This window comes from Schistocerca americana, chromosome 1 (assembly GCF_021461395.2).
Source record: "Schistocerca americana isolate TAMUIC-IGC-003095 chromosome 1, iqSchAmer2.1, whole genome shotgun sequence".
In the NCBI taxonomy this organism is placed as follows: Eukaryota; Metazoa; Arthropoda; class Insecta; order Orthoptera; family Acrididae; genus Schistocerca; species Schistocerca americana.
The window spans coordinates 680554880-680570640 of NC_060119.1; the positions used below are offsets into that span (position 1 = coordinate 680554880).

General features: G+C 43.5%; 1 protein-coding gene across 1 annotated transcript in view; it reads right to left on the reverse strand.

Moving 5' to 3' along the window:
* The window catches only part of LOC124590966 (atrial natriuretic peptide-converting enzyme-like), a 329073-nt gene that overhangs the window by 61592 nt on the left and 251720 nt on the right, over positions 1-15761 (reverse strand). Inside the window, exons 8-10 of the mRNA XM_047131693.1 lie at positions 15343-15465; positions 4006-4101; positions 1597-1741 (exon numbers count right to left, since the gene is read on the reverse strand). Of these exons, the coding sequence (XP_046987649.1) occupies positions 1597-1741; positions 4006-4101; positions 15343-15465 (364 nt within the window). The remainder of the gene's footprint in view (positions 1-1596; positions 1742-4005; positions 4102-15342; positions 15466-15761) is intronic.

Below are 15761 nucleotides of genomic sequence, written 5' to 3' on the forward strand. Positions count from 1 at the left end.
TTGAAAGGGGGCGACAATCTGTGATTCAAGGAATGAATGCTTCTTTAGAAGCAAGAAGAGGACATTTAGAACATTATACTTATATGGATATGGTGTCTGTTCTTTAGCACACGTCCGAAAGAACAGACACCACATCCATATAAGAATACAGTTCTGGCAACACCGGCCATGACCTTCTTCTGTGCAGATGCACACATATTCCCCGAACTCTTATGGGACTTGGTAAGAATGTCTTCCACGAGTAATGCGTGTGTTGGGGTGGGACACTACGAATGTAGTGTGTGGGCATACAAAGTGAGAATGTGGGTCTCGTGGGAGGCGTGCGCGAGGTAGTCCCTGCAGTCGCGCTATGCTCTGTGCCCTCGGTGTCTCAGATGGATTGCCGGCACGGTAGCTCAGCGTGTTCGGTCAGAGAGCTGGTTGGCCTCTGTAATAAAAAACTGAGTGGAAGGATCAACAAAACGAATTGGAACAGATGTCATGCGACGTCCGCAACAACCAAACACAAGGATCAAAATAAATAAATAAATAAATGGATAGAGCGTCTGCCAAGTAAGGAGGAGATCCCGGGTTCGAGTCCCGGTCGGGGCACAAATTTTCACCTGCCCCCGTTGATACATATCAACGCCCGTTAGCGGCTGAAGGTATTAATATAATTCTAATTTAGATTTAGAACATTTGTTATGAGTTATGTTGATGAGGTCCAACGGCCTAAACTGCAAATTTCATTAATAACTCGAAACCGAAGAATTTTCGAACAAATATTTGTTGTTGTGGTCTTCAGTCCTGAGACCGGTTTGATGCAGCTCTCCATGCTACTCTATCCTGTGCAAGCTTTTTCATCTCCCAGTGCCTACTGCAACCTACATCCTTCTGAATCTGCTTAGTGTATTCATCTCTTGGTCTCCCTCTACGATTTTTACCCTCCACGCTGCCCTCCAATACTAAATTGGTGATCCCTTGATGCCTCAGAACATGTCCTACCAACCGATCCCTTCTTCTGGTCAAGTTGTGCCACAAACTTCTCTTCTCCCCAATCCTATTCCATACTTCCTCATTAGTTATGTGATCTACCCATATAATCTTCAGCATTCTTCTGTAGCACCACATTTCGAAAGCTTCTATTCTCTTCTTGTCCAAACTATTTATCGTCCATGTTTCACTTCCATACATGGCTACACTCCATACAAATGCTTTCAGAAAGGACTTCCTGACACTTAAATCTATACTCGATGTTAACAAATTTCTCTTCTTCAGAAACGCTTTCCTTGCCAATGCCAGTCTACATTTTATATCCTCTCTACTTCGACCATCATCAGTTATTTTGCTCCCCAAATAGCAAAACTCCTTTACTACTTTAACAAATATTTATATGAACATATTTCTTATTTTGGTCTAATGAACCTGTCCCCGAAACTTGTAAAATTATTTTGATACATCCTATGTAGAACATGTGCTGTTTCGTAGGTTACATTAGCAATTTGCGCCAGTGTAAATGGACGACACAGAATATGGTTCAGTTTTTCCTCGGATTTCCTCTATTGTGGCGACGGCTGCTGCTGTAGTGCTGTCGACCTCTGCTTTAGCGACACTCACGTGTATCCGAGCATGGCGCAGAGGTCCCGCGCCGAGGCGCCGGAGCCCCAGTGGCTGATGCAGGCGGGCCGCCACGCCTGCTGCTCCGGCTGGAACACCTCCAGCACGCCGCTGCCCTCGTCCCCCATGCGCTCGCTTAGCCGCACTGCAACACACATACAAACACTCCATCTGTGCAGCCTAGGGACACACACCACAAAGGGGCTGACAACATAACAAACACATTTGTTTTGACATCGTGCTGCGTGCGCTCTATGAGACATTGTTATTTTGTATGGACTTATTTTTCTGAAATTTTCAGTAAGCAGGCCAATGGTTAACGGAATTTTAGTAACTTGAAGCGAGTTCAGTTTCGCAGAAAAAGATTTCTGCTATATTTAATTTCATTTCATCATTCGTTATATTCCTTTCGTTATCTGGCATTGCGTAAGAGATATGTTTCCTTATAGCTACAATATGCCCTTTTTTAAAAAACTGAAATAGTGATTTTTACTGTTCATAGTGATGTTCATAAATCGTGTTGAACACCATTATGATTTAAATTCTTTCCAATTTCATTTCGTTACCTCATTAAGTCGTAAATTATATAATAAAATTTCATACAGTTAAATGACGATCCCTGAATGCTGCGATCATCGTCTTAGGGAATATGGAGCATTTATACCTGATACTTGCGACCCGGGGAAGGTCTAGAAGGACGAGGACACCTCAACGAGAGGCGGCAATTTTCATGCACAAGGTTTGTAGCTGCAACGCCGAATGTTTACCAGTGACTGTCTGGCGAGCAGGTTGACGCATGTATCAACGCCCACGGAGGGCGTATTGAACATCTCCTGTGAGAAAGAGTAGCATATGGTGTGCTAGTGCATGCTGTTCGTGTGTGTTTCCCATCATTAATTAGTTGGAGAAAATGAGTTGTAACAAGGAAACAAGGCGCTTGCAGACCCATGTTCATATAACAATTTCTTCGTCTACGTGTGAGGAATGTGTACTACAATTTGTACCGTACATTTTTGTTACACCCTGTATATACAGTTCACATGATATTGCTATTGTGCGATAGGAGCTTCATTCAATGAGAGGTTCATTATCAACAACGGTGTCCCCAACGATTGTATTCACATCAGTTAGACTCAGAGTTATTTTAGTTTTGTTTGGAAGACGCCCATTTATGGCCCTGGCATTACAATTAATGTGGTTTATATGTGTTTAAAAATTCCATTCATCGATGGACGTAAGGCTTTGTTGAACTGTACAGCCATCTGCAATATATAACTTGAAAAATAAATCAAGGAAATTAGCTGCACAAGATGTAAACAAATGAAACGCAAATCGTGATGTTTCATATTTTGTAGCATATGATCGTGAGCATTGTCTTAGTTGACGTGTTATACATGTGAGTTTTCATTTCGGGAGAAGTCAGACATTCTTGGGAGAGTGGAAAAGATGTACACCAAAAGCGCGCAAAGCACTCACTGACACAACTGAAGTTCAGCGCAGGTGAAAAAAGTGCACAGAAGTGGATGTCAGTGTTTAAATCCGTGCTCGTGCAGACCAGGACAGTAAAGCAGCGATTTATTATAAAGGAGCAAGACACGGTCTTCTGTTCAACTTGAAAGTAAGCTTGGCGAACCTTTATTTGTCCACTACAGCCTGATACTACAGGTAGCAGATGGAACAGTAAAATGTGATAAGAATCTTGACGTTTGTAGGAGTGTAACACAAACAGGGAGCAAAGCAGATTTGTGTCTTCTTGTCACTGACTCGACTCGTTTCCGCGGCCATTATTGTGGTTGTCTCCTATGCCTGTCGCCAGGGAAATCTCAGTGAAAAGATTTACTACGTGAAAGTGAGGACTTAAAATTAAGAACGAATAAGGCGATGAAGAGAGTGTTACGCAGTCCAAATTATAATGTTGGACATTACAGACATAAAGGGTTGTTGACGTAGACACGGAATAGGAATAGATAGGAAACAGTGTCAAACAGTGCCGTTGTAAAAAGAAAATTTTTTCCATCTGATCAGTTCTGTTTATCAATGGAGGCGATACGGTAGTTTCTTACTTTATCTCCAAGCAGTAATGTTGTGGAGCGGTATCTTCAGTACGAGTGAACAGATGTCATACAGTTCGCAGCACTGGTGAAGGAGTATTTTCATTCCTCTCTATTTATTATTTCACTAATTAAATTTTGTTTCATGCTGTCTGCGCGAAAATTTATAGCGATTTCTTTGTATGAAATGAACACTTGTAGCATAATGGCTACTAAAAGGTTTGTAACTTTATTTCTAAAGAGAAACACCAAATGACATCTGACTTTAAACTGTCCGCACGTGTCTAGCTGTTCGAAACTCGTAAGTGAGTGAAATCGAACACAGTGAAAGATATAATGGAACGTGAGTTTGACTTACGGCAGTTGCGTTCGTCTTGTCCCCAGGGGCAGTCGACGATCCCATCACACACATGGCTCTGCGACATGCATCGTTTCTCCCCACAGTGGATCAGGCCTGCAGCAGTCAACAATTCACACTCACAAGGAGTTCCTACAGAAAAGACAACATTATAAACATGCAATAACTGGGTAAAAAAGATGTAACGTTTCCACAAGCTGAAATACGCATTAAACGACACTCAGATGAACATACACCAGAGTAACAGCAACATATACAGACCTAGTCTATCACTCGCAAAGGTGTGAGCACTACCTTTGCGCTCCTAGCTGGGGTTGTAGTTAGGCAGACTAGCTAATTCAGTCTGAGTATTCAAAAATTTATTGGAATATTATATAACAATGCCCGAATTTTTATGGACCTGATGGTCATCTGTTTGATCGAAACTCATAGCCAATAAAATTTTTTGTTGAAACGGTAGCTTATCCTAATGATGAAGTTGTCGTGCCCCAGATTCTCAACAATCAGGTAGAATATCAGCAAACGAGAAGCACTGATAGAGCAGCTGCAATCAAGGAAGCGACTGGAACATCCTGGAAGAGCTGAGCACTCAAGTAAGCAAACATAGCAAACTGTCATGACAACAGCGGGAAAATGTAACTGCGCAAAGTGTTACGAGAAAGCTCCGATTCAATGCAAGAGTAACTATTCAGTTGCGGGCATAGCAGAAAAGAGCATCTGAAAGGCGAAGCTGTGACATCGTGACACGATGAAGAGCGCTGATGAGCTCAGGAAAGTAGTGCACAAAAAATAACGTCATCGTCATAGCCCAGCAAGTACTTGTACCCTGACTCTCATAGCTTAGCCCTCAGTTGTTCTCAGTTATATATCAGCTTTGAAACAACTAGCACTGAAGTGAAACCTGTGATGCTCCCTTCGATGCCTTCCAAGATGACTGCAGTCTACAGTGCCATCGCTGACTAGATCTGAAGAGCTCTGTTGCTGGGAGCTACCGCTGCCTCATCCTCACCATCACTGATAGGAAACTTCGGCGCCTTTCAACACCGATGGTGTCTGCAGGCCTCACTCATTGACCTTGGGCATCTGATCAACCACCATTGTACCAGGGAAGCGCAGTAATTGCTGCCCCCATGTGTGGGCTGATCCCAACGTCGCAGTCCAGTCTCTTTCGGAGAGGCCTTGTTACAATTCTTCCTGACTATGGCCGCCTTGTGCAGATCTGATACCAGCTTTTCCAGAGCGCAGTCTTCGACTCAATGAGAGTGCCCTATGAATCCAGTGAGAAGAACTGCAGGCTACTGAGCAGTGCTGCTTATGTTTTTGGTGGCACTGAATAGGCTTCTGTCCCTAACATAGTGGCTGCTACGTAAGCTGCTCAACTGCCATACTAACAGAGGGGTGCATCTGCACCAGCACATACCGGCTGTCAAGCACCTGGCTGCCAGTCATGTGGAAAAGGCAACACGGTACTTGTTATTAATAAATGTATAAACTGACAGTAATACTTTGTTAATGCTTTTCAGCATTCGACAGATCCTCACTACCGCATTCTGCATGACACTAACCTGACGACTGTGGAGGCCAAGGCCATGGCTGTGTAATTGGTGTCCGCAAGTGTCTGTCAGCATTAGAGGCATGTATGGCTGGTGCCACACCCACATGGCTACAGCGTCAGGAAGTGATGTCGGCTGTCTGGCTCTTTCACGAGTTTAACTGCTGCAGCTAGCAATTCGCCACAAAGTCGTAAGGTCAGTGACTGGATTTTGCTGGCCATTTTGTGTTTTTTTTTTTGTTTATAGCCATTGGAGCCTGCAGAACTGCCTCAGTTTTCCTTGAAATTGTATAGTAGTTTAGTTGTGGCCAGTGAGGTGCCGATATTGTAATTCGTTTGGAACTAAGTTTCTGTTTATTCGGGCAGTGTCAGCTCTACACCAAATCCTGTTCGGTTATGATGCAATGTAAGAATTAATGTAGTTCGTCTTTTGTTTGTGTATTTTGCATACAGGTTTCCTTACTGTTTTTTGTGGAACGGTAGATGGAGGTGACACAAATGCCAGAAACACGTGTGGCGACCACACAATGTGGTGGAAGGCTTTCAGGGGCAGATAGGCACGTTGTTGAGAAGTATAGCCGAACCGAAGACACGACAGTAGCAGCGTTGCAAGCCGTTTGTGGGCAACCACAGTCTGATTCGCGAGAGACGAAAGTCTTGTTAAATAAACCCGTTCTCTCCATTGATCCAGCAGCAGCTAATCTCACAGCTCCTTTTTCAGAGCAACTAATCATCGAGGATGTGCCTGTTTTTGTCAGTGATGTGAAGGCTAGAGCTAAACTGGGAAACTGGTCTGATGATACTTCTTTAAATATGGCTACGTTATTGTTAGTGACGACAGATGTGCCTTATGTACCATAATACAGTGGGTAAGGCACAAGTGAGCTAACAGACTAAACCAATACTATTGTAAACAAAACGGGCGTTTTAGGGAGAAATTCAGTGGGTTGTGGCAAAAACAATCGGTGGAGTCCTTCTCGGTCAGGATTAGATAAAGTAACGCACAAACTTGTGAACTGATGCAGAATACAGAGACTGATATGCACTCTGGCTGGCTCTGAGCACTATGGGACTCAACATCTGAGGTCATCAGTCCCCTCGAACGTAGAACTACTTAAACCTAACTAAGGACATCACACACATCCATGCCGAAGGTAGGATTCGAACCTGCGACCGTAGCGGTCGCGTGGTTCCAGACTAAGCGCCTAGAACCGCTCGGCCACTCCGGCCGGCGACATGCACTCTGCGTGAGTTGAAGAGTAGGGCTTTGGAAGTATTTGTGAGGAGAATTTCTGCTGAAATGTCAAGAAAACGCTTGATGGAGAATCCAAATGAACTGTCCGCTGCTATTAGGATTTCCAAACAGCTGTAAGGAATCGACATTATTGCTCGGAGGCACAGTGCTGTGGCGTTTTCTCCTTCAAGATAAAGTGTTATGGGTGTGGGCATACGAGTGACGCCAGAAAGCAGTTCCATTAACCCGAATGTTGTGAGTGTGGAGATGTAGGGAAGAAGTTGCGTGCCTGCTGGAGCAAAATGTGGGTTAGCACCGTCCATAGAAGCGTCCTTTAAATGGCAACGGGGATGCTTCATCCATCACACGGCATTCCCTATAGAAGAAAGGACTGCTAAAATAAATGCAGAGATGGATGCAGCTTGCTAGACGCAGTAAACGGTAGGGAACATAAATTTTTGGCGGACACAGGCGTTCACGTGTCGGTCGGCAGTCAGAATCAGGATCTCTTAGGTGGAAAGAGACTGACGTCTCCACGTGGGGTAGGTGACACTGACGTGGCGTCAATGGGGATAACACTGCTCAGGTTTAGCATAGGAACTGTGAGTTTTTGGAAGCATATGGAAGATGGTTCAAATGGCTCTGAGCACTATGGGACTTAACATCTATGGTCATCAGTCCCCTAGAACTTAGAACTACTTAAACCTAACTAACCTAAGGACATCACACAATACCCAGCCATCACGAGGCAGAGAAAATCCCCGACCCCGCCGGGAATCGTACCCGGGAACCCGGGCGTGGGAAGCGAGAACGCTACCGCACGACCACGAGATGCTGGCAACTCATATGGAAGAGTTGCCACATGTTTTTGAGGGCTGCTGCAATATCCTAGGACTCGACTTCTTTGATAAACATCACGCAAAAATTAACGTCTTGGAGTACAAAATTGAGCTCGGTGGGACATTGTTTCCTCTAGGGGCAGCAACGGCAATCTGACAATGTCAGAAGGTTCACTTGTCGTGAAGATGGCACCAAATACACTGTGGACACACGCACTAAAGATGAATTCGCCTGGTAGCATACCACAAAGTACAGGGAAGTTGATCTGGGTTAATGTAGGTATGGACTTTTCAAAGGAAATATTGTGCGTTATAGAGCTACTGGAAAGCAATGATGAGTTGATTAAGTCACATTATTTTGTAAACAGAAACATAATTCGCGTCGGTGAAATGGAAGGAGATTTTTATGGATCTGGTACGTCTTGATTATTGTAAAAGGATTTACTGACTGCTACTGTAAATGTCTCAGAGGAAGATGAAATAGAGAGGGCCTTTTCCCCAGACAAGCCATTGATGCATCTGTATTACATACGAAAGTAAAGCACTTACACAAAAACGATAGAAAAGCAGTAGAAGCCTTGTTATTGCAGTTTATAGTTTTATTTAATCCTAGAGGTCCTTTACCAGCGATTGCAGTTGCGCAGTGTGTTTACTAACAGGGAACAATGCTCCAGTACTCAGGAAATAATACGGAGCCCCGATGTGCGCAACCACTGATGGAAGGATTTGTTGGTCAACAACTGGCTGATTCCAGAATGAGATTTTCACTCTGCAGCGGAGTGTGCGCTGATATGAAACTTCCTGGCAGATTAAAACTGTGTGCCGGACCGAGAGTCGAACTCGGTACCTTTGCCTTTAAACTGGCTGACTGTCTGTATCGGCAGTTCGGAACTCCTTGCTACTAAAGACAGCTAAACAACTGCCACCATTTTTAAACCTTTGTTACTATTATAGAAAATTTGGAAAAAATTTTGCTGAGATTGACGAGGCTCTGAACCGGTTCTTGAAGAAAGTAACAGAATTCGAATGGTCTACTCACTGTCAAACAGTGATTGATACCTAGAAACAGGCTCTGACATCAAATCCAGCATTGGAATTACCAGCTTCAAAAAGGAATTAATTGTTTTCCTGTAAAGCGAGCAACGTGACGATGGGATGCTTTCTCAGCTCGTATATCATAGCAAAGAACATCTAGTAACATGTGCATCCAGACAACTGAACAAAGCAGAATGAAATTGTTTCACTACAGAGAAGGAAATGTTACCAGTTATCTACGTCATTTCATACTGCTATTGCTATTTGTATTGCCTAAAGTTTAAAGTGGTGATGGATCACGCTTCGTTAAAGTGATTCTCAATATTGAAGGACTCTTCAGGTAGATGAACAAGATAGACGCCAAGGCCAAGCGAGTTCGATTTCGAGGTGGTGCACAAACCAGGGAAAAAGCATACTAATGGCGATAGATTAAGCAGGAAACTTGCAATTCTGCAAGCAATGGCCAAGAACATTGCTGACTGGCAAAGAGTCAAAGACGCTGACCGACAGACATTCAGGTCACAACAGCCACATGCTGCGATGCCTGGTAGTTTGCTGTGCAGAATGACAAAATGTATTGGTCCCTGCAGTATTCTAGGACGAAGTTTTGAAACGAGCACATGACCATACATTGGCAGGTTGCGGTGGTCATAGAGAAACTGACTGATGGGTGGCAGAAAAACTTTGGTGGAAGACTAGGAAGCAGGGTGCCAAGCAAAAAGTTATTGGCCATAAAAGACCATTTCTTATGGTTTATAATGGCGATCGCAGTTTTTGAGCAGCAGGCAAGTACAGTAGCGCAAGCAGTGGTAAATAAATGGTTGGTCATATTTGACATTTTCGATACTTTAATCATAGATCAGAGTACTAATTTTATGTCCAGTCTGATGAAACAGTGAGCCAATTGCTTCTCACTTGCAAACTTAGAACAAGCCCTTACCTCCCTCAAGTCAATGGGAGAATGGAAAAAGTTCGTGACAAAATTTTTTAACATTTTAAGCTGTTATGTAAACAGTAATGAAAACAACAGGTATACTCGTATGTATCTTCGTACATAATTGCCATGTGCAACTCCAAAATGCACACAGCTACTGGCCTCTCGCCGTATGAGGTAATATATGGCAGGAAGGTGGCTCCGTGATTCGAAGTGGTAAAACCGAAGCTTGGAACCGACAGTGAATCAATAAAGAAATTTGTGAAAAGATTGTGAGACGTATGGCAAAAAGTGAAGCACGCAAACATGTCATCTGTGAGGAATGGATGGGCAATGTGTGGGGAAGTTGGCACAATACGGGTTTGGTCAATGGGTTTTGATAACAAATCCGTACACATCTAAGAGTAAAACGAAAAAGTTCCTAGTCTGATACCATGGACCGCACGAAGTGTTGGAAATGATATCACCTGTCAATATAAAGATACAGATGGCGACAAAAACTTCACGTGAGGTGTGTTAAGCGATTTAAAGGAGCTTTGCCACAAGTGCTTTGCCACAAGTACCGCCATCATCTGCAGTATGGAACGCTGAATCTAGAAAGGTAAAGAGCTGATCAACCGATATGATCAAAGAGAACTTACGATATATAGTGCACTGAGACCGCATTGATAACTAGGCTTATGACCGAACTTTTAGATTATTTATGATGTTGTACACCGATTGTCTTTCATTAATTTATTAAGGGGTGGTACAAGCTTATTTTTGTACTATGTATCGTATGTTTTAGGGATTTGTTTTCTTTGTTGATGAATTATGTCAGGAGGTAGAACGAGAGCTCTTTTTTGGCGTTCTGTCTTTTATTCCTTGTAGTCTCGCCTTTCGAAAGAGAAAGGGAGGGTGATAAAGGTTCCTTTCTCTCAGGTAGTGCACTAACATGGGCGTTTCGGATAAATGTTATAACCCTGCTGATCCTACAACTAGCCAGAAGGGAAGTGGCAACTGCTTTGCAGATCCAGTTCCTCGAGTGTGGGGTATTTTTCTCCAGACAAGAGGAAAAGCAAACATTTTATTCACCTACCACCAGTGGACATACAGACTGACCCTCAATGAATGGGAAGTGAGAAATAAGGTGCATAGATTGCAGGATGCAGTTTTGGAGGTCCATACGGAGGTGCAAAAAGAAGGGGTCTTGACGAAAGTGCAAGTGGAATACTACAGGTTATAACTCTTATACAAAAAAAATGGAGGGACAGCTTAAGTAACTGATGGATCTCCGATACGCAACAAGAAGAGGTGGAAAACTGTTGAGAATAGTATCTGGCAGGGCTGACAGTGAGGATATCCAGATCTTTGACAACACGGTAGGACAGAGACAAGCAGTAGCGGATAGTACTAGAACTACAGTAGAATGATGTACCATTCAGTTGTCCAACTTAGTGCACATGTGCTGAACAACACCCACATTTACGGGAATTAACCACCGAGTTACAGCAATATGCGCGAAACACTGTGCGAGCCATAAGCAACGACTTATAATGTGACTAGATAATTGCGAGCATTGACGGATAGTCTGAACGACGCGACGGTGGGAGTGACTACGGTACAAGAAGCAGTATATCATGCCGTTCATGGGTAACTAAGTTCTGCGTTGTTGCCACCACAGCAATTCGTAGAGGGATTTCTCAGAGCACAGAAAGAGTTCGCAACATAGTTTCAGTACAAAGTGGAAAAAAACCAGCGAAGCTTAGCAGTGCTCTACCATACCAAACGCTGAAATGAGTATTGATGAGCAAGGTTACGCGAGTTATTTCAATTCTTAGTAAAAGGCATGAATATCACTGTTTTGCGGTACTCCCCTACCCGGTGAAGTGAAAAACTGCACGATCAGCCCAAGCAGAGCAGTACAGACTGGTCCACAGGCATGCGAGGTCCAAATTGTTCTAGTGAAAAGGAAAAGTAACTGAATGTCACTTCTCAGGAACATATTGTTCCAAAAGATATGAAATAGTGATCATAAATTGTTACGAAAATTGGAAACGGAAGGGCATGACCAGAATGTAATTGTGGGACAGAGGAATATTAATAAACGGTACGACTTGTGACGAAGCAGGCACGACGTTCCGTCTTCCAGCTACGATCACCGGTATGATTAAACTCAGTGGACACAGGCCTTAGTGTATTGGTCGGAGAGGCCACTGGAGATGCTGCCAACCATAGACCTAAGCTTCCTGAACAATACCCTAGAACCTTATATCCTATACTCGCTGGATGAACTTGTAGCGATACAAAAACGAAGGAATCACAGCAAAGCAAATGTTCCATTCATATTAAGATGACGAGAAGGAAAGTTGACGAAACGTTGCACCAGAATGACTCAGGTGATAAGACTACATCATCAAGTAGTTATCATATTGTACATGGCTACGACCACAACGTAATGGAGTTGATCAGTTTGTTGTGTATCAATGTGCAATGTCCAACGTGTCTACAAGGAATGGTGTAGCAGTCGCAGCCATGTACGAGGGTCACTCCAAAAGAAAGGCACATTATTTTTGTAAAAATACAGTTTTCATTCTGCATATGTGAAAGTTTTACAGTGTATAGATACATCCTTCTAGCTTGTTTTCAAACTTAGTTCAACCTGTTCCCGTGACTGGCGCCGTCACAGCATGTCTTCAAGATGGCTGCTACACTTGACGTTCGTCAAAAGAAACGCGCTGTCATAGAATTCCTGTGCTGTGAAAACGAGACAGTGGGGAACATCCACAAGAGGTTGAAAAAGGTGTATGGAGATGCTGCTGTCGATCGCAGTACAGTTAGTCGGTAGGCAAGCAGGTTACGTGATGAAAGCGGACACGGCAATATTGAGGATTGTCTTCGCAGCGGCAGGCCTCGTATTGCACACACTCCAGACAATGTGCAGAGAGTTAACGAATTGGTGACTGCTGACAGACGCATATGTGACTGAAGAAACTTCAAGCTTGACTGAGTCGTGTTCGACTAAATCAGCAAAAGCAGGATGTTTTGCTGTTGCACGACAATACACGGCCACACGTCAGTCAAAAAACCATGGAAGTGATCACAAAACTCGGATGGACAACACTGAAACACCCGCCTTACAGTCCTTATCTGGCTCCATGTGACTATCATCTCTTTGGGAAACTTAAAGACTGTCTTCGTGGAACAAGGTTTGAAGATGATGACTCCCTTGTGCACGCTGCCAAACAGTGGCTCTAACAGTTTGGTTCAGAATTTTACCGTGCGGGTATACAGGCGCTGGTTCCAAGATGGCGTAAGGCAGTTGAGAGGGATGGAAACTATGTGGAGAAATGAAAATATTGTTCCTAAAGGATGTATCTACACACTGCAAAACTTTCAAACATGTAGAATAAAAGATGGATTTAAAAAAAAAGATAGTATGCATTTCTTTTGGAGTGGCCCATGTAATACGGCATAAGGACAATGATCGAAAGATGATCCTAATCCTCCGGGACAAGAGACAAGGGTCGAGCCTTGTCGATGACAACTTTTTTCAAACCTGACAGGAATTGTTGCTGTCAGTGAACGCATATCCATCTCAACCAATTTGCGAACGAATATTGCGAGGGGAACTGCAAGGAATAGAAATTTGGATTCACGCGCCTTCCAGACGGCCACTGGTCACAGCGACGCACAAAGCTGCTTGTCTTCGAGTACCATACATCACAGAAACTATAACATGTAATGTTGTCTGACGAGTCGCGACTGAGCATCTTTTCAAATCGTGCGAGGTGTCGAGTGCATTCGACGGCCCAATAAGGGTTTAACTTGCAGTGTGTGGAGAGTGTAGTTCGAGCGAGGTGGATCGGTTATGTTTTGGGGTTGTGTTTCATGAAAGTATTTGGCCCATTCATTCAGGTTTCTGTGAACATGAATCAGAATGTTTATTTCAGTATTCTCGGTGAAGAAGCTTTTCTCTTTCTACTACATCCCCTTGATGAGTCTGCTGTGAATATTCCTGTCTTCCAAGATGACAACAACAGTGTTCGCAGGGTTGCAGTCAGGCACCTTGTCGCACCTCAACTGTCTCGCTAAATCACTCGAACTTAATCCCACATAAAATATGTGGGACTATTTGGAACGCCTTTTGAAACGTAGCAGTCAACATCCTTGTGACCTATTAGCTCCAGCTGTATATGGCAGACATATGTATTAGCTTGGTGCATAAGTTTGTAGCGTTTTTGTTTCGTATTTTGGTGTGAGTTTATTTATCGATTGTCACTTTTATTTGTAATTCACTGTTACTGTCTGAGTTTATGTATTGTCATTTTGTCATTTGGAGACAGTGAGTGAAGGTGTGGACGCTAGATAATGGAATGCCAAGTGGCGAAATCTGAACATTGCCGGCACATTGTTCCGTTTCGGCTCAATAGGGGATCAAAGCAGCGGAGGCAGCCAGACACATTTTCGCCATGTTTGTGGATAATACTACTGGACAGATCATGGCAAGAAAGTGGTTACTTTCATTTTAAGGAGGATCGTTTGATGTTAGTGACTCTCAGCGTTAAGGAAGACCTTCGGGGTTTGATGGAGATAGTTCAAAGGCATTAATCCACAATGATCCACGTTACTTTACTCAAGAACTGAGAAAGGTGATAAACTGTGATCATTCCACCATCGCGTGACATTTGTATGAAAAGGGAAAGGTTGAAAAATCTAGTGTTCGTGTACCGCATGCTCTAAGCCAAAATAACAAAAATTATCGGGTTGCCATATGCGCATCTCTCTTTGCCCGTCATCAATCGGTTCGTGAACAACGCCGACCATCCCTATCCTGTATCACTACGGGTGACGAGAAATGGTGTCTGTATGCTAATATAGGGAAACGAAAGGAATGGTTGAGCCCAAACAAAGGAGCAACTCCCCTACAAATACCTGCGCGCATGCACAAAAGATAATGTTGTGCATCTGGTGCAACAGCGACGGTGTGGTGTAATGCGAATTGCTGCCCCGAGGTGTAACAATCACTGCTGACTTTTGTTGTCAACAACTGAGACGTCTTGCAGACTCAGTCCAAGAACAACGACCAGGAAGACTGCGTGATGTGATGGTACTCCACGATAACGCCAGTCCGCAGTTTACTAGACTGAAAAAAAAAAAAAAAAAGATAGTGGAGCTGTGTTGGGAAGGCATTTTTCACACACCTTATTTCCTTGACCTTGCGCCCACAGATTTTCACCGTTTCTGCTCTCTATCAAACAACCTTCAAGGAACTCCCTTTTGCGGATGAAAATGCGCTTCGAACATGACTCAAACATTTCTTCGCCTCAAAACCGTGTGATTTCTAGAGTCACGGAATCGAAATGTTGGTCTATTATTGGCACCCTGTTATAAATAATGAAGGATAATATGTTACTGATGACTAATGTCTCTGTTACATGTGTCTGCTGTATTTATTAAACGCATAAAAAAACGCTACTATATTGTACACCAACCCAACAACAATAGCTTGCCAAACTCAGGTGAATTTCAGAGCTGGAGTTGGTGTTACACGGTGTTACAGTGATGTCTCCTGAGGTAACATTTTTAGTCCGGTATGCTTACTATCAGCCTGTCACTTCAACAAAAACTCTATGATTCCTGCAACTTTCTCTTGTTACACAGTGTAGAACATTTTCTGTGAAGGCAACTTGATTACCTGTTTGCTCACCCTGCTTGGAGCAGGGTTTGTTGTTGGCATGGCACTGTGCACATGGGCACTCACCTTGCTTGGAGCACGTCTCGCAGTGCAGTTCGTCGGTGCGGTCCTGGCAGTCGACGTGGCCGTCACAGCGCCAGTCCTTGGGGATGCAACGTTTCACGTCGCACTGGAATCCCGCTGTGCACACTGCAAACAGAAAGATACTCTCTGCTGTCTTTCTCACTGTGACTTAGAGGTAACAAGTCTGTGTTTTAGTTTCGTATCGCACTTTTTGATATCCACTTTAACCAAGAGATAACTACCGTCATATGCCCATTTATAATCATCGTAAGAGAAGAAAAAGACGCCAGAGGATGTGGGGCCGTAATTACCAGAATAATTTTTCCCATGTGCACAAAGAAAATGTCCCTCAAACATGTACTTAGAGCATACAGTTTGTCGGGAAGCTGCAGTAACCATGCATTCAGGATATCTGAACTCTG